Here is a 24,608-nt window from a genome sequence, read left to right as displayed (position 1 = left end):
GAAGGAAATATGTTGAAGGCAAGTTGTTCCAGCAGTGCTTAACCTCCTAGTATCTTTGAGGTTATTCCTGCTGGCTTTGTGGGCCTTTTCAGCGTGATCTCTGAGAATGCTAATTAATTTCAGGGTAGCTGTGTGTGTGTTATGCTTTGACATACAGAGCAAATTAATAATATAAAAATCTTTGTAAAAGAATTTTTAGAACAATTTATAGTTCATTCCGGATGTCGGTTGACTGAGTAATTTATCACAGTTGTGTAACTGAAATGTGATAGCTTCTGCTCACTTGCATTGCTGCTTATGGATATGGCTGACAAAATTTATGTCTTTTTGTTATGTGCAAAATCTGAAAAATTCACTCCCTGTTGCAGGAAATAAGGAGTTTCACAAGTGAATGTGTTTTAATCATATGAAAAATATAGATCAAATGCTATTTGATTTGGTTCAACCAGGAAGAGACTTAATTCCTCTAAAGGAAGTGCTATGAATGCAAGACCAAGAAAATTGTTTTTGGCCTATCAGTAGATGCAGAGATCACATTGTCGTGGGAGTCTTAAAAGGAGAAAGTACAGCACTGTTAGCTTATACACTGTTCTAGAGGTTCTACCGTGCCCTGGGGTCTAGAGTGTTTCTTCCTAAATGTTTGCACACTGTGTAATGAATCCAACTCTTACAGTTTTTAGACCTGGAAGAGGCCCTGGGAAAGGGGGTAAGGGAAACTGGAGATTAACCTTGCCAGACTTTAATGCCGAGACACATCCAGACTGAGTTAGAGCTCCTCCATAGCAGCTAGAGAGACACAGGCACCTCTGGGAGCAGGTTCATCCCCAAAAGTCAGATATTCCTCATAGGAAACCATGTCTAAGTAAGTAGAATTTCTCTGTCCTTTCACTCAAATAAAAGCAAACTATACAATGGAGTAGAAGGTCTTCCTTTAATATATCAGCAAAATGACTGGGTTTCACAACAATGTTGCAAGTTATGACACCAAGCATTTTTAATATTTTCCTAGTTTTACATGTACCTTTTGTAATCTGTTTTTGTTTCACCCTTCCCTCAGCATTAGGTGTCTTGGGAGTTCACATCCAGAGCACTTGTTGCAATGTGGTGGTTAGTCCTAGAGTACTGACCAGTGAGAATCTTTCCACCTCTCCACTCAACTTCTGACTAGAGCTCCTTCACCCCTTTTATCTCTGAGAAAGGTTAACAAATGTGAGACTTATCAAATGAGGTTAAGTGTGGTGATCGCTCTGGAGCATAAGAAAAAAAGTTACAAATTTGGTTCCTGCCTTCCTTCAGCTGAGACTTTACTCTCAACTGCTACAGAAGCTGTACTGTGATGGAATGCATCCTGCCTTCTCCTTCTCCTTCTCCTTCTCCTTCTCCTTCTCCTTCTCCTTCTCCTTCTCCTTCTCCTTCTCTTCCTCTTCCTCCTCTTTCTTCTCCTCCTCCTCCTCTCTCTACTTCTCCTCCTTCTTTTCCCTCTCCCTCTCCTTTTCCACTCTCTCCTTTTCATCTTCTTTTTTGAAGGTTGTTTATCCATTCAGGTTCAGTAGTCAGGAGGCCATTGACAGTAGTTTACACATAAAGTGCCTGGAAGGGCAAGGCCCTGGCCTTGGAGTGTCTCCCTGGAGTGTCTGAGATTAAGAAGAACAGTTACACTGAGTGCTCAGGCCATTTTGTGATTCATTTTCCTCTTTCTTATAGGAAGCATTCGATACTGTCATCCTATTTACACATGCTACAGTAAATTACAGGGCTTTCAGGGAGACTGTGATGTTTCTCATGAGTAGCCAGTGGGGAGTTGGTGACCTACAATGCATCACAGCCTATACATGATCTATAAGCTGATCACAGACAAAACTTAGGCATATGTTCCCATGCACAGAAGCAAAAGGTCAATACAGGGAAAGCAAGAGTAATGTTGTAATTGCTGTTCAATTTTTATTGGATTTTACATGAAACTGATTGCATAAACATCTTATAAGTCAGTCTATTTTAATTTTTCTCCTCAAAAAGACTGTTCTCTAAAGTATGCAAGTAGGCCCTGGGCAAAAGTATAGTAAATTTGTAGAGCTTATAAACCTGTATGTTCTCATTAAAGTTGATAGACTGATTTTAGTGTTTCCAGTTGAGATTATCCAGACACTGTTGATACAAGGGATAGCTACAGCTCTGGCTCTGATGCTTCCATCTGAGCAAAGTTTGCCAGCACCACGTTAAAGCTGAGTAACATCTTTCATTCTGATTGGGGATCTTCAATCCATCTCTGAGGCTTCTGTCATCAAGATAACAGAGAATATTTTTCTTTCCTGTCTATCTGAGACAAAATGGAGAGATTATATCCATAGTCCACAGGCAGGCTGTGGTTAGCTCATGTAGCTCCAGACAGCTTTTATCTTGTTTACATCTTCCCACAGGTTGTCTGAGGTCAGTGGAGATGCGTACGACTACATGAATGCAAACTTTGTGCTTCACAGCAAAGACAATTTTGAAGCAATCTTTATTCCTTATGACAATTTCTGTATTTGCTGAAGTTTTAATGTTGCAGGATTCTTGTTAGATGGGACATGATTGATAGTTTTGATAACAGGCTTGAAAATATGCCTGATGTAATTCAACTCTTCTGTGCTGTTCTGACTGGAGCTGTGTTCTATGGTTCTAAGAACTAATTTGCTTATTTATTGTAACAGCCCATTTAAGAGAATTTTAATCTATAGCAGTCTTTATGGCAATTTTTGGTTTCACGTGTGTAGGAGGAATATTGGATTGACATCATCTTCAAAATCTCTAGCTTGGGATTTTTACTGGTGTGTTAGTAGAAGTGCTGCTTTCACAGTCTACTTTTGTAGCAGTGCCACAAACTAAATGCAGTTTCTCAAGAAATGGGGGTTTGCCAAATGCTCATAGTGGGAGAGGCTACACAAATAGCTGCAACATGGCACACAGTCGCATATTTCTTTTCTCACTGCTGAGGAAGAAGAGGTTGTGTTGTCTTTGAGAAAACTTCAATAGCAAGACTTGGAAGGAGCAAGATGGAAATTCTGCAGAGGCAAAACTGACCTGGGTGTCTCTGCTCTGGTTGGTCTGACATCTGAGCTGCTCTGCTTTGGAAGGGGAGCTTAGTAAGAAGGAGTATGTGTGTGTGTGGGGAGGGGGGCGGGGGGGGGGGGGGGGGAGGGGGAAGAGATGTCTTTTGTTCTCTTATGCATGGGTACATGGGTATTTTGACCTGTAACCCTGTAACCTCCCCTCCAATAACATATGATAAATGTTATTTCTCTTTTTATACAAATTTTGAAAGCATGAATTTTGAAATCTCAGTCCACTTTTTGCAAAACTTTATTTCAAGCCAGTTCCGTCTTATTAGGAAAATAAAGAGCTAAACACTTTGTGGGATGCATTAAGCACAGCATAGCCAGTCACATGATTGCCCTGCTACATTTTACATTGGTGCAGTCTCACCTATACAGCATGCCATCCTTTTCTCCACAACATAAAAGCAAAGTAATGCCGTGTGAGAGGGGCTAGGGTGTCCACTCTGGAGAAGAGAAGGCAGAGAGTTGACCACACTGCTCTCTGCAGCTCCCTGAGGGCGAAGTGCCAGGGGGAGGTGCCAGGCTCTGCTCCTGAGAACCAATGGTAGGATGGGAATGGCACAGAGCTGTACCAGAGAAGGCTCAGTCTGGGCATTAGTAAACATTTCTTTACCTTGAGGATGATAGAACACTGTAATAGACTTCCTTGTGAGGTGGTTGATGCCCCACACCTGTCAGTATCCAAGAGGACTCATTAATATGCTTTTATTTTTATTGTCCCTGAAGTGATCTGGCAGTTGGACTCAGTGATCTTTGTAGATCCTTTCCAACTATTCTTTTCTATTCCATTCCGTTCCATTCCATTCCATTCCATTCCATTCCATTCCATTCCATTCCATTCCATTCCATTCCATTCTGCTGTGCTCCGCTCTGTTCTATTCTATATACCAAATGAGACATTAAGTACACTAGGGATGCATGGATCAGGGATGCTAAGATCACCATGGCCATTATAAAACTAAAAATACAAAGAGAGGATAAATCCCTCTTGTGTGGCAAGCTGATTGGATTTACATGCCAGGTGCATTTAGATCACCTTTCTCTCCAAGTTCTTCTGGCATAAGACTGCTTTTCCGGACATCTGTTGAATTATAATACTGAGGAACAATTCAGAGCTTACAGATTGTCCCTGGACTTTTATAAAATGTGACCAGTGATCAAGGTCTTCTGTAGATCCTACAGATCCTAGTGACATTGTTGCCTTTTTCTCTGTCACCTCTCACTATTTCCTGTTGCTAATTCACTATTTTGCTTTTCCTTCAACTGTGCAAATACAGCATGTTGAGGTACTATTTGCTGAACTGTATAGGGAGAAAAGGTTTCACAACAGTCTTGCAGGAAGATTCACATTGAAGCTCCACAGCTGAAAGAGCAGTGGGAGAGCATGAGTTCATGGCTAGGAACACTGACAAGGAAAGTAGAAATGCCCTTGCTTAGTCACTGTCTGTTTTTGCATTACCTTTGTTGTACCACAGCTGAAGTGCTTGGTCGCAGAATTTTCCCAATTCTTGAGTTTAGCATGCGTGATTTTTTGCAGAGGAAGAGGAGACGTGATAAGAGTGTTTCAGGAACACTGTTTGCATTCAGATAGCCTTGTTCGACTGAGTCTGTGAAAGGGGAGCTCGCTCCCTCCCTAAAAGTTTATGTGGTTTATGCTTTATATCCATACAAACACAGACACGCACACTCATGCTCATTTGCACATTTCAGTTGTGATCAATCCCAACAACTATTCACAATTCAATTACTGCTGCTTCAAACTGGAAGCCGAGTTGTTTGTTGTTGTGGGTATAACTGCTTGTCTAGAAGATTAGGTCAAGATTTCCAAAATAATTACTGATGATGGATCCTCAGACAATAAGTTTATCATGAACTTGATTTTCTGAAGTTGTTTGTTTCTGAAAATGAGGTTTTCAAACCCATTTTAAACTTAACTTACAAAAATTTGAAGTCACCTTTCCATGTCCTATTTTTTTTCTTGGTAGTAAAAACTGAGCAGTGTGAAAGAGTATAAAAGCATCACTGCATTGCAAACATATATCAAATGGTTTATTAAGGAGTGTTTATTAACATTAAATGATAAGATTTATTCAGGAAGATACTTACCTTTAAGAATGTCCTTCTGTGTATGCTTAAGTGCTTTCCTGAACAGAGAAGTTTTTCTAAACTGATTCAGTAACAAAGGAACTAGATTAGAAATAAATGTGAATATCAAGGATGTCTTCAGACTTCAGTAAGTTAAATATGTTGGAAGCACTTTATGTTTTGTCAAAGGAATAATGGAAGAAAGTAGAGGATGAAGTATTCTGGAAGATTTTTTTTCCCTCTTACTTTGTAATTCTAGTACTATATAGCTTCTCCAGGCCTCATCATTTTAGTAGTGTTTACCTGTGTTATAAATACATGTGTGTTTATCACTATGTATACAGATACATGTGATATCTAAACATGAACATGGAAATAACCGCATAGCGTGATGCTGTAACCTGAAAAAGGGGAAGCTATCAGGACAGCCTGATTGCATGATTGTACTTCCAATTGTGCTTGGCCAAGTTTCCCAGGTATTCCTCTCAGTCACACTAATAACAAAAGAGGGGAAAAATCACGTGCTATACAATTTCTCCCAGTGCTATTCCATGAGAAATTTTAAAGTGAACTGTATAGCAATAAACGTTAAATACAAGTTTAATTTACACGTAACTGTAGCTAAACTGGGAGTGTTCTTCACGCTGAATATCCAGATTTTCTCATTATTCCCGTTCCAATCCCCAGAGCTCTTCTTATAAGTTGGTTAGCAGCTCTGATCCCTACAGAGCTCTTAAGCTCCATCTCTCTTCTGCACAGAATTTAGAAAATACGTGGTTTTGGATAATTGCCCATAGGTTAGACTGTCCTGATTAAGCAGTCTCTACCATCCCTACTTTGTTATACAGTTATACAGAAAAGTAACAGAGCAGCAGATAGAATGGCATGAATTAGGTCCTGAAAATGTAACATTTGCAATGCTGCTCATCTACCCTGCCAGGGATTGGCCTGCATGAGTATTTGTTCTACTTTGTTATTAATCACTTCCAGTGACAGAGCTTCTATAACAACCAGTACCACAGTTGCCACAGTTTTCTTATTCTGGGAACAGAGAGGCGTTAAGTGGAACTTAAACAAGCTCTATTGTGCTGCCCACAGCCTAGCGTGGGGGACACAGCTGGATGGCTGTGTGACACACATATGCATGGTTATCCACTGCTGCCAGAGTAGGCAGATCTCATGTGCTGTAGGCTGGTAGTCTGGACTGAGTGCTGGTACTGAAATGAGGCCTCACATGCAAGTTAGTATTCCTATGGTTCTCCACAGTGAGATGTCATTAGCTGGGAGATTATAGGTACATATGAATTGAGATACTGGTTGTCTGGCAATAGTTTTGTTTGAGGTTGCTGACTTGGTTCTGCAGGCCTTGCAGAAAGGGGAGTCAGTCCTGCTGTATCACATTCAGAGAAAGAAAATGGGTAAATAAACTTCTTAAAATTGCTTTTTCTTGTTTCAGTAGTTGCGTATCCCTGCAGTATCATATTGAAGTGATAAATTAGGATATTTTTTCACCAAGCTATGATTTTTCACAGGTGATGAACCTTTCCAAATGTTTTTTTAAAAAACTTCGAAGTAAAGACAGAATATAGAAGATTTTTTAAAATAAAGAATGTTTGGTCATGCTTCATTATTCACATTAGGGTTTTGCTGTGTATTTTTCAGGGCTTTGTTTTTTTTTTGTAAGCTGCTTGTTTGGGAGATGTTGGACAATTTTTGAGCATGTAGGAACCTTTATTTTACTAAACTTCCCCTCACTGTTTGGGAAAATGTAAGAAATTCAGTAGTAGCAACTTAACTACCTGTCCAGATGCCTGTTGGGTTTGTTTGCTTGTTTGGTTGGTTAATGGACTGCTGTGTGTTTCTCTAGAGCCTTCAGAAAATATGAACAATTGGTATGATGATCACTAACTCCTTACCTTTGCAGTCACTTTGTAAATGTGCCATCTTTCCTAGCAATAGAAGGACAAAGAAATCCTGCATGCAGCTCAGGTGTTTAAGTTCAACACCATCTCACGGAGTAGCAGAGGGCTCATTTAACACAATTTGACTCCTTAGCTGAGCACTGTTGATGACTAAAATCCCACCCTGTCATTCTCCGCCAGGAAAGCCGTAGCTGCAAGTAGGACAGTTTCTAAAATTAAGAAAAATATAGAGATGCAAACTCAAGCACAACAGGGAAACATCAGATTTCATATAGGGAGATTATACAAGTCTGTTATGCATTACATTGATTCATATTACCTTAATTGATGTGTGTTGATGAGGCAATACTTTAATGTTTCTGTATAATTCTAACAAATTCAAAGCCAGGTTTCTCCTGCTCATTCAACAGCGAGTATTTCAGAATTATTTAACATGATCATCCAACTTTCTCTCACATTTGTTCTTATTTATCTTTGCAAATCCTTCATGGGAATTGTTTCTGCATATTCCTGCCTGGACTAATCTACTGCTCTCCTTTACTGATCTTTCTCAATTCCAGGTCTTTCTGTTTTTCTCAGTTCTCTGAAGCACATAGGAAGAAAGAAGGACTTGTTTTCCTGTTCCGTAGAAGCTTTTCATAACCCCCCCATAAGGCTCCATAAGGGCAGGCTTTGGCTTGAAATCACAGCTTCAGTGCTCAAGGTTTATCCCTGTCTGCTTTCCCTTCATCCTTCTTCACGTGGCTTAAGGAAAAATTTGTTGTGCTCCAGTATCCAACCTATGTATGAACAGACACAGCTTTTTCTAGCATGCTCAGCAAACGTTTCAGTGTTCATCAGAAAACAGCTCTTTGAAGTCATTCTTTATTACTCGAAACCTGTTTGTGGGTCTTGCTTGTTGAACAGAATTGTTCTTACTCTTTGATCGGATGAAGTGCTTGAGCAAATTCAGTGGAAACGTGCATGTGGAGATATAAAAGTGTGGGGATTTTTGTGCTTAGCTACCAAATGTTAATGTTTGCTGGAAATAAAATTGCTTGCATGAATGTCTTAAGCTCAACATAAAAGGATGATGATACACAATTGAGGAAAATGTATTATAAATTAAAAACAAAAGCAAGCAAACAAACAAAAATCAAACAACAAACCAAAATATTTTAATGTAATTTTCACAGTCCCGTTGCTCTTTGTATCACTTCTGTGCTTCTCCGTATTGCAGTGCAATCTTCTGAAGCTGGAGAATTATTTCTCTTGATTTAATTTTGTATAATATCTCAGTCCTCCTTTCTACTCAGGACTGGTCGCATTCATTCAAATAAATAGTCAGCTTCTATATTCCTATTATGTTCCAGGCACTTTTGCTGTTTCCAGTTGGATTGGCTTGGGTAGTCTTCCTTCTTTTCTCCTTCACACCCACTCGTGAGCTGTAGAACAGTTGTCATGTGGCAGGCTCATGTGCTGCATCTGGACACACAGTCATGTTTGTAGACTGAGATGGTAAGAGTGGTGAAGAGCATTCAGTTCTAACCACCCCTGTTCCTGCATTTATGATTTCCTCAGACTTTTGCATCATTAGATGACTTTTATTCCAGCATTTGCTTTGCCTCAAAAAACTGAGGGAAAATAAAAATATTTTAACATAAACATTGTTACATATTGTTGAAGATCAGTTATGATGTAACATGCCTGTATGAACCAGTGATTATCTGAAAATAGATTAATATTAATGAAGTTGATATTAGGTGTATAATTTATTTGTATGTATTTTTGGAACTTAGATATGCCTCTGTATGAATGACGTGTCCGGCAGTTGAATTCTTTGCCTCTATGTGGTCAGCAGAAAATAAAAATAGTCAAAGTTCTTCTCTCAGCCCACATAACTTAGCAAAGAAAAAGAGGCTTTGCATTTTCCTTGTCTCTGTGTTTAAAATCACAAAAATTAATAAAGAGAAAAGCTTTTGAATCCCGTCATTTGGAGAACATTAAGTGAGAATTTCTTTCCAGCAACGATAAACAAGCCATAACATAGTCCAATTTTCTGTTCCTGTAAGCTTCCCATATTTTTCACATGTTTAAGCTTATGTCAATATGGAAATTAAGCATCACAAATGAAGGAAAACTTCAAACAACAGAGGCTTATTTGTGTAGTAGTGGATTTAGGGTTTTGTAACAATTTTTTTTGGTACAAAAGAAAATGCTGATTCACTGAAATCAAATACTGGAGGGGTACACTGTGGTAAATGACCCAACTGAAAAATACTCCAAATGAATGGATTAAAATAGTTTGTTGTGAACAATTCCTTTTATTTGAAAACATCTTTCTTCCCTTCCCTCCTGTTTCTTCTTTGCCTTCTCTCTCTCTCTCTCTCTCATATTCTTGCTCTCTTGCTCTTGGTCATCTATTCTTTCTCTTTTTTGAGATTTCAGCTTGTTAGAAAAAAAAGGACCAGAATAATCTTCAGTAAATGAATTTAGTTACTCCCACTGCAAGTCAGTGTTCCCCACCTCCGCTAGTCTTATGAGTGTACATGAATTTACCTCTCTTTATGCTTTGATTACATTATTTATTTCCAAGACAGCGTCTGTGCATCCACACTGAAGCACAACCATTTCTTTGCCTAATCTGACGTTCCTTCTTCTTAGACATTTCCAAACAGCCACCACACCTCCTCCTTTGACTTCATTATGCTGAGCTAACACATCAGTTTCTGACCACTTTACAGACAGGAGGTTCCTTTTTTTCTGCGCTGTCTTGGCAACCCTTCTTCTGACTATGACTGCACATAGTATTCCCAGTGAAGCCTCACCTACACCTAGGGTTATAATATATAATATATATTAATAATATATATTGCCCAGGCATAAAATAATTTCCCATTATAGCACCTCACTGGCCTTTTTTTTCTTTTTTTTTCCTAGGTGGATATCACATGCAGATACTATGCAATCAAATCAAATGCCAAAATACTTTCCACCTACTTCCCCCGGCCACCACAGTCCTAACTTATAACATGAAATAATCTCTTTAACTCCAGAGTGTGATCTTCCACATCCTCACATGACATCTCATTCCATTTCTACTGTTCTCAGTCCTTGAAGTCATTATGTCCCTTTTTAGGTAATGTTCGACACTTTTCACAGATCAGGAAAAGTGTTTGGGGACCATTTCTGCTATTGTTGAACATTTTGCTGAACATTTTGTCTTTTCATACAGAATTAATTTTCTGTTTCACTTGTATATAGCATTTGGTGATATTTAATTGACTGCAGTATATGATACCATATGGTACCTATGACCTGTGCAGTTTGTTTGATATGTACAAACATCCTGCCCAAGTGTTTGTAGTATTCTGTTGGTCATGGGGGCTCTGAGCACATGTGCTCACCCCACTGCACAATTCTGGGGCCTGAGCACAGCTGGGGCCTGCAGTATGTGCTGCAGTGCCAACCGGAACCAAGGCTTCATGCAAAGAAGGAAAGAATTCCTTTCCAAATGTGTATTACAGCCTACGTGCTTCAAATCTTCATCCTGCGTGCTTAAACCTTGCTTGACAAGACCTTAAGGGTCTTGTGAAAATGTCATGCATACTAAAACTGAGTTTGTGAAGATGTAAATGCAGAAGATCTATCTGAACAGGCATGTACACTGTTTCAGTTTTATACTGATGGTGATAAAATAAACTTTCTTCCTTTTCCCTGTTAAGTCAGAAGGCTGGGCTTTCTAAGTATTGCAAAAATAGTTGTAACCTGTGAACTATGCCTGCTTTCACTGATTTGACTAAGGTAGGTAATCTGACATTTTAACTGATTGAAATTGAGCCAAAGAAATACAAAGAAGGAAAAAAATTGCATCTTTCTTTCTTTCTTTTTTTTTTTTTGGATTTCTGGCACTCTTTTTAAGCAAATGATTTATTCTAATTGATCTTTAGAGTCCTGTACAGAACAGAGACGAGGAACTACAAAAATCTTTAAAATAGGTCAACATCTTACTAATTATGGCTTTAATTAGCAATAGACTCTTATTATTATTATTATTTTATTTTACCATGCTTAATTGGAGTTGGAGATATCCCAATTTTGTTAATTTTAAGAAAGTTGTACCCTTGGTTTTTAATGAACTTCACTGACTGCCAGATTACCTGAAAGTGTATATGGAAAAAAATTGAAGAATGTTCTTTTAGTTTACTGTCAGAGCTGCTCTTTTCATTTTATCCACGAATATCTGTGGACAGAAGGTATATAAACCAAAGAAAGAACAAATAGCAACAACAATAAATGGGTTTGAAAAATAGCGGTGTAAACGTAGGAGCATTTTAATGTGATCTGTATAACGTTCACTGAAAGAGTGTTCCCTCACTTCATTGTCTCATGCTCAGGATGTATAGCAGTAAATCAAAACATTACTCTTTGGATGGCTAAAATACATTCAATATCTCTGACAGATCAGGTTAGTGAGATTTGGATGCTGTATGGGGGAAATTCTATGTTTGGAAAAGATCGAACAGTTCCTTCATACAAAAATGTCATAAAATGGCACATAATCACTGTGTGCTTTAAAATTCCTAGTAGGGAAGACCAATGTTAGATTATTCCCTGTTCCAGGCACTGTAAAGAGATATCTTCAAAGAACTCCACAGTTATCTGGTGGGATTGTTAAGAAACAATGCTGTTGCCTTGCTTACTAACTCCGTTACCAGCTGGATTCGTTATGATCAATTTACAAGTACACAGTTTGACGCTGTAAACAGAATGTTTCATCTTGTATTTTCTTGTACAGAACACTTATGTAAAATATGTTATTGACTCAAATAACAACCTTAGATTAGATTTTAACTACTTTTGGCTAAGTATTAAGTGCGTATTTAAGTTAAAATTGTTTAACACTCAACCTGTACTTTCTCTGCCTAATGAACAGAATTACTTTAATACAGTGAATTATAAGCTAACCGAAGCATGAAAAGTACATGAAGTTAATTTGGTTATTTCCAGGTGTTAAGGGTAAATCAAACAGTCCTTATGTTTTGTCATAGCAGTGTATTTCAGATTTGGTATCTTTCCCCTGTTTTGTGGTTGTAGGGCTTCCCCAGAGCAGTCATATTTTTTAGCACTACTTCAGGCAAGCAAATACTTAACATTAAGAAGCACTGAACTCTATTCCCATCATGCTATTTAGCAATGCCTGATTAAAAGAAAATTAATTCACTTTAGAGTGCAAATTGCTATCTGCTATTATCTTACTCCTTAGTTATTGTGGTAATTCATCAGCATGAACAGAGCTAAATAATACAAAAGAAATGAAAAGAGGTTTGTGTAGAGTGTGGAAATGAATCTCATGTCATACCTTGCTAGCTGGCTCATACATTGTCCCACAGTAGTTGTGCACCAGGCCTCGGGGTGCTGGACACAGTGCTTCAGCTCTACATCTCTTGGCACAGGCACTGCGGAAGGTGCTGCTCCTGGGGCTGACTGTGCTGGTGCAGGCAGTGGGAGGTGCTCGTCCTGCGGAGGGCTTGCTTTGCTCACTGCCTCACTTACCTGGGCTCAGCAGCTTGTAGGGCTACATGTTTCATAGCTGCTCCCTTGAATACAGGAGGACAGGTGAAATAAAACAAAACATAGCCATTTAATTAGTCTGATTCATAAGTCCAGTTAAAGGCTTCGTTTTAACTTTCTGAAGAAAGCCCATCTCTGTAACTGGGCAATAACTTGACATTGCCTCTTTCAGTAGGAGGACCATAGGTGACAGTGATGCCCTAGATCACCTCAGCAGCCCTACTAGGCAAGCAGCAGCCCATTGCCCTTCATATTTTTGTCTCGCAGCCCGTATTCTACAGCATCGTATTTACATGAGAGACATAGCTTTGATTTCCAAAGGGGAACCATGAAAAGATGTCCCGCTCTGCACTGCAAAACGCTCGAAGGTGCTCCAACTCCACCGCGGAGGGAGCGCGGCACCGCGTTGCGCTGCGCTGCGCAGTGCCGGACTGCGCTGCGGCGTGCGCCCACCGCAGCCGCCAGGGGGCGCCACAATGGTGGACGGCGGAGCGCCGTGCCCCGCAGCGCCCCGGCCGCTCTCGGGCAGCGCCCGGCCACCCTCCGCTCCCGTAGCTTCGGGGGAGCGTCGCTTCAGAAAGGAAAAATGGGGAGAATTGAAAGGGAGGAGGGTCTTAAGGCTTCTCACTGCAGAGGGGGCTCAGAGGGAGAGCTCTCCTCGACGTGGGAAGCCGTGATGGGGTTAGCCTCAGAAATCAGGTTGCCCAGAGGAAAAGCCGTTGAGAGCAGGGCTTTCGTTCCTTTCTGGAAGCAGGAAGGAAAGTGGTTAATATTAAATACCGGTCACTTTCAGCAGCCGCCACCAGAACCTACAGTATTCCTGTTGCTGCAACATGACATCAGAGTGAGAAATGCACAGCGGCATTACCCATGTTTCTGCTAGATCAGACCTTAAATTGCACCTTAAATTGCATTACATCATCATCACCACCATTATTATTATTGCTGCCACAATTTAGAAAGTATCCATGTTCCATGTCTTTGGAAATTTTACAGAAGAAGCCTCCATCTTTTCAAAAAAATAAAAAATAAAATAAAATTCAGTTTCTTTCCAAGCTTTAAGAAATATTTCAAAGCATACACCAGGAGATTGACAGTGGCAGCAGCTTCATGTGCATATTTATATCTCTTTTGCTATGGAACCGTATATTATTTATAACGAATCTTCAGCTTCTGTTTGCAAGAAAAAAATATAAGTGAGTAATGGTGGGCACAATGCCTGATGCAAGAGAGATCAGCTCAGCTTTGCAATCCTACAGTTTAACTGGGCATTTCAGGTCACACACGGGGCTTTAAAACCGTCCTCACTCTCTACCTGTGCAAGAGTCAATCTGGTCTGCAGCTCTTTCTGGCTCACACACAAAGCAGGCAAAGATGAACTTTGTTCCTTGCCCAGCCCCTCTGAGATCCTGTGAAACTGTAGGTCTTACAAAGGAAATATAAACAAGAAGTGCTGAGAAGTTTGGCGTTACAATTAAACCTGCATAAACACACACAGATGTGCAAATCTGTGCACACGTAGAGGTCTGTATATATACAGAGATCTCAAAGCCAAAAATGAGAACCACTCTGTGACATGGCAGGAGCAGGCAGTGCACTGGGAGAGACTCGATCCCAATCTGCTGAGCTGGATGCAGGGGCAGAGTATCTCATGTGCCTCCTCTGTCAGCTGGCCCACACCAGGACAATTCAAAGGTGAATGGAAAAGAGAGGCCAAGGAACGGGCAGGGACTGTGCCCTTCATACCCCTGCAGAGAAGATGACCATTCCCGTCTGCACTCTCATCTTTGGCAAAAAAGCAGAACTGTGATCACTGCTCTTAGCTGAGCACAAGAAGAGAGAAGGCAAGGACTACAACCCCGAACAGACAGCACTGCTAGCGTTATTGCTCTTGTTATTATTGCTACAGGGTCGGTTTGCCTTATCTGGTCTTTGAGGGCATCCCTGATCTTGCCGGCAGTGCCGCCGGTTGGGAGCGGGCAACGCAGAACGGGACGGCCGAGGTGCCGTGCGCCGCCTGGCGATGGCCGGGACCGGAGTGCGGCTGGCAGCGGGACGCAGCCCCCGAGGGACCTGCTTCCACTCCGGCTACTGCACCCCGGGCCGGAGACAGACTTGCGGGGAGGGATGCTCTGGGTTACGCTCCCGTGGACCCAGTCGGGGCAGGGGCACGGCGGACAGGGCCGAGCCGCTTCGCAACCCTTCCCACAGCCGCGCCCTGCCCGGTCCCGCTTTCCTTCCGCGCCCGCCCCGCCGGGGGACGCTCTCCCCTCGGGCCCGAGCCGCGACGCCGGGCGCCTCCGCCAGCACCAGGGACAGCGCCGGCAGCCGCCCCTCCCGGCCCGGCCCCGCCGCTCCTTTGTTCGGACCCCGCGGAACAAAGGCGCCGCCGCCGCGGGACACCCGCGGCCTCTCCCCTCCCCGCACCCTCTGCTCACCGCACCTCCGCGGCCCCGCTGCCAACGCCTCACCCAGCGGAGCCGTGTCTCCGCTGCCCCGGCGCGCATGCACTGCTCCCACGAGCGCTGCAATGCCGCCGCCGCCACCCCCCTCTGCCCCCCCGCCACCGCCAGCCTCCCCCGGGCCCTCGGCATCGCGCACCGCTCCGGCCCTGCGCACACACAGCCCTCCCGCAGCGCTCCGCTCTTCCCCTGCCGTGCCCACACCGCGCGGTGCTCCCGCCGCCCCTCGGAACGCAAACGCCGCCCGCAGCGCTGTCCCGCACGCAGCTCCGCGGCCCCCGGTCCCGCATTCCTCGTCCTCCGCGCTGAGAGCCGCGGACCCCCCGCGGGCACCTCTCGCTGCCGCCGGGGCGATGCGCAAAGAACGATCCTCGCGGTGATTAATAGCAGAAAAAATGTATTTATTTCCCATTAAGCGACGTTACATGGCTTAGCCCAGGAAAGCGAGAGGTCGGGACGCACTGCCTCGCAAATCACCGCCGCCACCGCTCCGCTCCGGCGCTCCGCAGAGCCGCCTTATCTGCCGGCAGCGCCCGTGTCTGCCGCCCCTTCGGCCGCGCGTTCCGTAGAGGTGAGTACAGGCACCGAGTCTGTCACTGCTCTTTTTTTTTCCCCTCTCCTTTCGGATTCGAGACAGGCTGCTATTGGTTTTATTGGTAGCGTTATGCTTAGCGAGTTCCTTAATGCCGCCTGGAGGATCCGCTCTTGGCATTCACCGCGTGCCTTAATTGTATGACATTAAATCAAGGTCCGCTGTGAACACGGAGAGGCAGAGCCTGGGAGCGCTCACGCGCGTTCTCTCTGGAAATAGAATAGCGACGGATCTCCGGGGGAAAAAAATATAAGAAGAAAGAAAAAAAAAAAGAAAAAAAGAAAAAGAAAGAAAAAAGGAAAAAAAAAAAAAAGGCGGTTCCCTTCCGCCGCGGTCCCATCCTGGGCTGGGTGCAATTCGCTCTCCAATTTTCCTACTCGCCCATCTGCTGTTTGCAATGCCCAGGAAGCTGTTCGATAAGCACGTAATAGACTAAAAAGAAAAATCACAGAAATGAAGCGTGTGCCGATCGCGCACTCCCAGGCGGTAATTTCGTCCTCGCCGGGCGTCAGCGCCCCGACGGTTGTGAGCGCACAGCGGCCGCAGGGCCCGCTCGGCCCGGGGGAACCGCAGCCCGGGGCGCACCGCTCCTCCTGGCCGGGGGCGGCGGGGGGAAGCGAAAGGCCGGGACGTGGCATCTCGCTTTGTAAAGAGGAAAAAAAAAAATGTAACTCGCTCGCACCTGCCCTTTTCCCGGGAGGGTCGGGGCAGCCCATCTGGCCTGCCTACACCGAGCTGTGCGAGCGAGGAAATGAGGGATGAACTCATTAGAATAATAATAATAATTAAAAAAAAAATAAAAAACAGCCTACGCTTTGTATTCTTATTGTTACGGTTGCGGCCGCCTCTCAGCGCTCAGGACGGGACCGTTGTGCCCCTGTGCCGCCGGCACGCCGGGAGCACCGACCCGGCCGGACCCCCCGAACCGTGCGGGCTGACCTCGACTGCTGCCGGGGTCCTGGGCCCGGGAGGGAGAGGGCTACGCTGCGCTGGGCTCCGGCGGCGAGGTGGGCTTCCCGGGGGCTGTTCCGCCGCTTGCCGGGGCATCCGGGGGCGAGGCGGGCAGAAGGCTCAGGCCCGCCCTCGGCAGCGCGGCTCCTGCGTGCGGGCGCCTGGAAAAGAGACAAAGCGAGAGAATTAGAAAGGCAGGCGGGGAGGGACGGGCTCCGGGAGCCCGCACGCCGCGCGGTTGCCAATGACAAAAGGGAGAGAGGGGGGAGGCAGAGCAGGGGAAGGGCGGGGAGGGAAGGGGATGGGGAGGAAGGGAAGGGATGGAAAGGGAAGCGGAGGGGGGCCGCGGACTGACGCGGAACTGGGGCCGGCCAGCCCCCAGCCTCTGCGGCCGAGCAGGGAGAGGCGAAACGCCCATCACCGCAGAGCCGGGGCGGGAGGGCGCTCGGGGCTCTGCAGCGCGATGGGAACCGGCACGGGGCGAACTCCTGCCCGCTACTGAGGAAACATCCAGCCTGCCCTTTCCCTCCCCCCCAAAATACATATATATTTAAAGGAGGAAAATGGATGATAGTGGAGGGGAATAAAAACCAACAACACAGCAGTTCCCTTTTCTTTCTCGGTTTGAGGAGCGCAGAGAGCCAAATCCATGGGGAGAAATCCAAGCATCCAAACAACAACAAGCAAAAACAGAAATCGTGACCCCTCTCCAAACATATATATTAAAAAAAAGTAATAAAAAAGCAAATGGTCAAACCTGCCGAGGGCTGGCTCGTCCTCCGCCCAACCGGAGCCACAGAGCGCAAAGAGGAGGAGAACCCCGCGAGCGGCTGTCGGGGGGTAAGAAGCGGTCCGGTCTCTCCCCCTCGCTTGCTGCTCCAGAATTAGGGATTAATGCCTCTCCAGCCAAACAAATAAGGCATCTGCCTTCAGTACAAGAGGATTACACGGGGCTGCTGACGTCACCAGCCAGGCAGATGTTGGCTCCCAAAGTCCCGATCATCTCCCGTGTCCTTGAAATCCGGCACAATCCCAGCCCCGCGCCGCCCGGGTCCCTGCAAGGTCGAGGGGGACCCGCTCGGAGGGGACCCCGCCGGGCCGCTCTCTCCCCCAAACGTCCTCTCTCACGATGGGGAGAGAAAGGTGTGAAAAGCCGAACCCGGCGGAAAGTTCAACCCTCCCCCTTCCCTCCGGCTCCTCTCCCTCCCCCCCACTCCGCCTTCCTCCCACCTTCCCAGCCTCAATGTCACATGAATCCATACAGTCAAAGCGAGGAAGAGGAGTCCGCTCTCAGGCTCACCCAGAGGCCACTCTCCCAAAACAGTCACTGACCCCTCCTTACTGCACCATTGCCACCCCCAGCCCTTGTGTGTCCATAGCTTTCATGGGCTTTGTCCCCGCTGCGGCACGGGCAGGCTCTGGGCAGCACAGTCCTATGCCCGCTCTGCGGCTCTGGAGTGCTGCGGTGCTCTGCAGAGCCTTGAGGTCGCTCAAGGCCTCCTCTCAGAAGGGCCAATGGGAGGCAAAGAAGTCGGGTTTTCTGTCCAACAGACCTCATGTGCACGTTTGCGCCATTCCTAAGTGGCCACAGAGCTGGTTGTTGTTCTCAGAGCTCAGCTCTGGGTTTGGTGCTGGCAGCTGCAGAGCTTTGGGATGAGCTGGAAGGGCAGCAAAGTGCATCTGAAAGGGGAGTCCGATTGGAAGCGTGAGTGAAATAAAAGAGAAATTTGCCTGAGAGCCATGTCTGTCTGTTGCCTTTGCTGTGGCATGAAGTCCATGACTCATCACTGTCAGTCTCTTTGCATCAAACAATGGTCTCAATCATTTCAGTGCCGCAGAAAGGCAAACTTAATGATGTGACATAACAGAGCGGGATGAAGAAGAAGGGATCACCACTACCTGGCCTCCTGTTGGGTTGACACTGTTGTTGTTGTTGTTCAAAGGAGCCAACTTATAGATCTGCTCCATATTATCCTTGTCTGTCAAAGTGGCATTTAATTTTTCCAATTGTGGAACTTGATCACTGATAAAATCAATTTAATTTACACCACTGTCATTCAGCTGATCCAAGCAGTAGATTTATTTTTGTCTTGGAAAGGAAAGGGGAAAAAAAAGCAGCCTTATGCAGAATGGAGAAATCTTTCTACTTCTTTTACAGGCAGTAAGAAGAGAAAGCGCTAGTGTGGCACTGCAATAGAGCTTGCTCTCATGACGGAAGATTCTAAATGTCATTTCTTCAGTCTTTTGTTCGGGAACTCTGGCAGTCACAAGGAAAGGAAGGCGAGGAGGGCGGCCCGGCGGAGCATCCCGCCGCCCTGTGAGTGCGGACAGCCCGGGTGACCCCGCGTCCCCGCGGGGTGACATCCTCTCCGCGCCCGCCGCACGCCCGCGCTCTGTCCATGGTGCTGACCGGCGGGCGGGCGCCGGGCGCTGCTAGGGCCGGCAGCTGCCGCCAAGGGCGAAGGGACTGCTTCAGCTCTATTATTATTAGCAGTAATCATAGATATATGCCTTTATTCAGCACCTCGGAAGGGGAGGGGGCTGGAATCTGCCTTTCCTGGGGTTTATTTGATAGCTCCCCGGTTACAAAGTGCTTTTAATCACTGACACCTAGGCAAGCCTATGTTATAAAGAAAAGTGGTTAATATCTGACAACGGTCTTAAAACCTCAGACTCTCAATTGTTTCCTTAAACGGATTAACGTACAAATTCAGAGGCGACTTTCGGTAAGGGGTATAGCCTCCAGGGTGACTTGAAATGTTGTGTACTCTCTTTTCTTTGCATATTACAGCAGGAATAACTTGCCGACAATGGTTAAATGTGCTCTAAAACCTCACAATAAATCTCCACAACCTCTTTCCTAACCTAAAGTACTCTCCATCTGTGTGGCTGCATGCGTATGCACATACATGCACTCTCTCTCAAACACATATATACATATATATAAAGTTCGAATAATTTCATATGTAAGTCAGATCCTCACTCCATGGTTCACAAGTCTTTTCTCTGATGAATTTCCCCCCTCCCCTAGCTGGGTAACGTTTCTCCTTAGCATTTTATAGCAAGGACAGTGCTTAGGTCATTATTTCTTCAGTGTCCTTTCTTCCCGTAACCTGTCCCCGTGAACTGAAGAACGTGGTAAGAGCAGCTTTAATTGCTGCTCCTATGAGAGAGGCTCTGCAGGCAGTGGCTGTAGGAATTGTGCAGCCGCCTTGTGAGGAGAAATCTGTGGGCTCTCTCAAACAGGAGGCATTACTGGCTGGGGAAAAGGCAGAGCTGCAGCCATTCACTCTTCGTGGGCTGGGAGACTTCTTTCAAAAGAGCCCTGAAGTATTTAGGATTTGGGGAAAAACCCTTGTACCGGAAGAAAATGGCCTAAACACAATAGGACTCGCCATTTTCTCCTTCCAAAGCACAAAGCAGCTCCGCGGCTTCAGCACCACACAAAGAAAGCCCGGACCCTCTGAATTCTCTTACATTTTCCCCCACCGTTTCAAAAGCCTTTCCCTCTGCCCGATCTGCTTTCCCAGGAATGCTCACATATGTAAAGAAAGGAAGAAAGGAGGGGAGGGGGAGAAAAGCAGCTGGCTGAGGAGAGCGTAAGGCAGTTTTTATCTTGGTTATTTAAATCAAGTCCTGCCGGGGAAGAGTCCTGCTGTCACTTGTACGCTTGAGGGAAAAAACAAAATCTCAGAACCAAAAAAAACCAACAAAACAAAATAAAACCAGCTGGAAAGATGTTTTGTCCACCGCATTCCTTCAAGCTGGGCATGCTCACGTTGCACCAAAGAAACTCAAGCAAGACCACGCTGCCTAAGGATTTGTATGCACACATGCAGGCGCACACAGGCTCGTGTCAGAAAAATGCTTTTCCAGCCCAGCTAAGCCCACAAATTGATGTTGAAAATACCCCTGTGCCCCCAGCACCACCGAGACCCAACATTCCAGCACGCTGCCTGTGATCGCAGGACTCCCGCAGCTCGTCTGCCTCCTGCCTTCTGCCTTTTGCCTCCCTGCTTCTATCTCCCTACCTCCCCATCTCCTGTCTCCTACCTCCTTACCTCCTTACCTCCCTGCCTCCCGCCCTTGTCTTCTGCCTCCCTACCTCCCTGCCTCCTGCTCCTGACTCCGCTCTGCTCTGCTTTATGCGGGGCTGCTCTCCCTCTCCTGGATTTTGCCTTATTTGAGTAACTCAGCAGGGGGCTGATAAAGAGGCGATGATATTAAAAAGAGAGAGAGAGAGAACAACAAAGAAGCAAGCCAAACCTGAACAACCCAAACCCAAACCGTAACAGCCTCTCAGTAGCTCACAGAAATGCAGCAGGAGATTTGTACTTACAGTCAGAGCTAAAGTGAGTAATCCTCATCCCAGCATCCCAGCGTGGTTGGGCTTTTTTTTCTCTCTCTTTTTTTTTTTTTTTTTTTGTCTATTTGATCTTAAGCACTTATTTGTTCCCATCGTCCATGTCTCGGAGTGGATGCAAACAAAAGCGGCCCGTTAGCAGGAATAAAAACAGCAGTGATTTCATTGTGTAAATGCAGGAAAGAGCCAAGACGCTGCGTTTCTCCCGATAGTTTCTGCTTGGGAAGCGGCAGCTCAGGAAAGCAGCACTGTGTGTATCTCCCCCTCCCCTCTCCCTCTCTCTCACACGAACATGCACGCACACGCACGCACACGCACACACACACACACACGCACACTTACTCTTCTCCTTCTCCTTCTTCTATTTTTTTTTCTTTCCAAAAGAGGGCAGGTCGTTCCCTGAATCCCAATGAGTTAAGTCAGTTGCTTTCCTTCGCATGCATCACAGCCTCCTTAGAGCTGCAGGCACAAAAGAGCATTTCACTGCCTCCAATTTGTGCAGAAGGCCTGTCCTTAATTTTTTTATTTTTTTCCTTTTTAGTATAATTAAATCGTGTATTTCACTCCATGCAAAAATGCCAAATCCCCAGCTTTGACGACCGAACCACTAATTGTAACCTTTTAAATAAATTCCTGAACTTGCATGCTCACTGAGACGGTCTGCAGGGTTTCTCACTGAATGGATGCCCCGTGTTTCTCAGCTGGGTAGACCTGCACCCTGCAAAGGTCAACCTGTGCAACCCACAATTATTTTCCACTGAAGTCTTATATCAACAAAATCTCCCTGGAAGGATTACGGCCTTTCAGAATAAACCTTTAATCTTAAATACACATGCCAGCATGTCCCATTTCAACCAAATATGAGAGACTTTTTCAAAAAGCAGTCTCACACATACATGTGGGGTTCAGAGATATGTGTCAGCATGGTAGCACTCACTCCATACTTTGGTTGCTACGTTATGTGTATTCTTTCTCCTGGGCAGCACAGGTGTTTCCATATTTTTGTACATATAGATGCACATACACAAAATATGTATGCGTCCCTGTATGACTGGGTTCTTCTAGACAACAGATGGATACATGGAGGGCCGGCAGCAGCCTGTCATGAGGCCAGTGAAGCAGCCCTGGTGATGGGGGCTGCGACTGAAGGAGAACAGCGGGGCTGAGCAGAGTGCTGAGAGCTGCCCACAGACCTGCAGCCCCATAGGGGAGCATGGGGTGTGCAGGGCTGGGCCACCCTAACTCTGTGGTAACCTCGGCAGTACTTGGCACTTTCTTTCCATCCTTGTCATCTCCTAATTCCAGCTGCACTCACTCAAATGGGCAGTAATCCGACTCTAGAGGAGATTACAGAACCAGAGATAGCTGCATTTAGGATTACTGAAAGGAAATGAAGGAATCTAATCCACTCCTACCCCTTACATTACTGGGCTGCAGTAAGACCTCGTACCACCTTTTAGGATTTTAAACAAATGAAATCGTTTGGAGAAGGGGACAGAAAGAGACAGAGAGACTATGCTTACCCATTCCATGAGTCAAATGGCAGAGAATAAGGTGATTTGTTAAGTGGTGGCGTTGAGGCTACTCGTTCCTGCATCCCAATAAGCAGTGCACCTGAATGGGCCCGAGGCCCGCAGCTCCTCAGAGCTCTCCTCAGGACCAGAGGAAGTCCAGGCTGCAGATCCAAAAGCTGCAGAAGTGATCTGGTAATGGTCTGAGCAACAGTATCAACCCCACCCCCAGAAAACCTCACACCTCGAGAGAAAACCACCCCCACACCATAATGCGGAGCTCTCAGTGTACAACCATTAAAAAATAACAGTAAACTTAGTTAGAGTGTACTTTGCCTCAGAAGATTTTCTGCTCCATTCTGTTTATGTAAAGCCAGGAAGAAAATAGCTGATACTTGCTACAGTGGTAAAAATGAAATCTTATTGCTTTTTCCTAGATTCACTTTAAATCAGTGAAAGAGGATACACTTTTCCATCCAATGATGTAAGCATGCGACACAAGCAGTGCTGAACTAACCCAGTCCTGGGCCAGTTCCTTCCTTGGAAGGGCTGTGGTATGAGTAACGAGTAAAATAACAACAACAAAATGACAGGAAATCTAAAGAGGTTTTCTGTTTGTCATTTCGGATACAACCTTCCTTTTCCCCAGACAATTTTGAAGTCTGTCTAAACCTAGCCTCTCTAAATAATATTAATTTGAGTATGGTTAATTGTATTGAGCTTCTTCACAGACTGATTATCCTTGGTGCATTATCAGGGCAGCCTGAAATGCTCCTTGCTTGCAAGAGGAGAGCCTTAACGTGAGAAAAAAAGTGGCTAGTCATCCTCGAGTAAGATTTTGTTTTGTAGAGTGAGTGTCACGGCCCTTTGCAAGCCTGCAAGCAACGCGAATCAAACGCTTCGGTGGAAGACCGACGTCGACAGAGGCTCCATGTACAGCAGGCGCTAATTATTAAACCTCATTCCCTGATTTAGGACTCTATTTTCCTTAGCAAGCCCATCACCCTGACACAACGCAGCTCAGGATGTTTGTTCAAAGCTTATGAAAATGTAACTCAACTCATTGCTAGAAGTTGTTGCTAATTAGTTGATAATAAACTTCTCCGGCCAGGACACAAAAGTCTTTCAGAAGTGCAAGGTGTTCTTTGTTATGCCCTCACAAGGAGAATTAGCATATCAATCGAGCAGGGGAACAATAGACCAGAGCGCTTTTTCCCCCCCTTTCTCTCTCTCTCTCTCTCTCTTTTTTTCTTCTCTTTCTCCCCTTCCCAACGCCTTAAGTGGCTCTGGTGGCCATGAAAGTGAAAGCTGAGGCCAGCGTGCCCCCTCGCAGGGATGCTCAGGGCTCCCTCCGGCTGAGCCCCCCGCGCTCATCGCACTTGTGGCCGCCGCCCGCTCCGAGCCCCCGGACCACCGGGCAGCCCACCCCTCGCCCCGCCGCCTTTACGACCCCTCCTCTGCGGCGCTGACAAATGGAGAGGTTGGGGGCTCCGAGCCCCCGCCCTGCCTCCCCCTCCCCTTTCGCCGCCGATGAAAGAGTTTCAGCTTGAAAGCCCTTTGCAAACGGGTGTTTTACAAAGCCGTCCCCCAACCCGCCCTCACCTCCCTCCGAGGTAACTGCTGCCCAGCGCCCTTCATAAAGACTGTTGTTTCCACTTTGGGCGCTCGCGGTTCCCGGCCTCCCCTCCCGCACCTCCTGCGCAGGTGTAAGCGTCAGGAGAGCAGTGGGCCCTGATGTGAGTGGTCAGCTCTTAGACGTTCCTATAACCGAGGAGGAAGAAATTCTGAGCCATTTGACAGAAATTTGTCCTGTTGATTGCAACTTCCTCCTGTTTATTATTATTATTATTATTATTATTTAATGCCCAGTAGATTCACAAGATGCACAGACTACAAAGACAAGGCACAACCACCCAACACCCAAACCTCACCAGGAACAATCAAGTACCCAGACCGCCCAGCTGCTTGGTGACATGAGTGGATGCCACAGAGGAATGGAAACATGCATATAATGGGCCAGGAAATGTGACTAAACCAAACTCTGCAATTCTGGGGCTCTGATCCACCTTGTTGT

At 45.6% G+C, this 24,608-nt stretch overlaps 1 protein-coding gene and 3 non-coding genes across 5 annotated transcripts; 1 reads left to right on the top strand and 3 right to left on the bottom strand.

The window, feature by feature from the left end:
• Positions 1-12,815: 12,815 nt before the first annotated feature.
• On the bottom strand, positions 12,816-12,891 carry MIR1714 (microRNA 1714). Its single transcript, NR_035210.2, has one exon. It is a non-coding gene; the product is annotated as a microRNA 1714 (primary transcript).
• Positions 12,892-13,162: 271 nt separating this feature from the next.
• LOC121113079 (uncharacterized PE-PGRS family protein PE_PGRS54-like) lies at positions 13,163-21,307 on the bottom strand. Of its 2 annotated transcripts, none has more exons than XM_046937868.1 (2): positions 21,000-21,307; positions 13,163-16,821 (listed from the first exon to the last, which is right to left on the bottom strand). In XM_046937868.1, exon 2 carries the CDS (start codon positions 15,247-15,249, stop codon positions 14,437-14,439), a length of 813 nt encoding a protein of 270 aa, XP_046793824.1. In that variant the 5' UTR covers positions 15,250-16,821; positions 21,000-21,307; the 3' UTR covers positions 13,163-14,436. The 2 variants fall into 2 exon arrangements, with proteins under 2 accessions (XP_046793824.1, XP_046793825.1); XM_046937869.1 differs by lacking the exon at positions 21,000-21,307 and adding an exon at positions 17,418-17,827.
• MIR124A (microRNA 124a) lies at positions 15,800-15,895 on the bottom strand. The gene has a single exon (NR_031421.1). It is a non-coding gene; the product is annotated as a microRNA 124a (primary transcript).
• On the top strand, positions 15,802-15,902 carry MIR124C (microRNA 124c). Its single transcript, NR_105413.1, has one exon. It is a non-coding gene; the product is annotated as a microRNA 124c (primary transcript).
• Positions 21,308-24,608: the final 3,301 nt, after the last annotated feature.

Source organism: Gallus gallus, chromosome 2 (assembly GCF_016699485.2).
Source record: "Gallus gallus isolate bGalGal1 chromosome 2, bGalGal1.mat.broiler.GRCg7b, whole genome shotgun sequence".
NCBI lineage: Eukaryota > Metazoa > Chordata > Aves > Galliformes > Phasianidae > Gallus > Gallus gallus.
The sequence above is the reverse complement of the archived record's forward strand: the minus strand, read 5'-3'. Positions and strand labels throughout refer to the sequence as shown.

Excerpts from the sequence above, each read along its gene's own strand:
- LOC121113079 (XM_046937868.1), bottom strand. The coding sequence starts at position 15,249 with ATGCCGAGGGCCCGGGGGAGGCTGGCGGTGGCGGGGGGGCAGAGGGGG.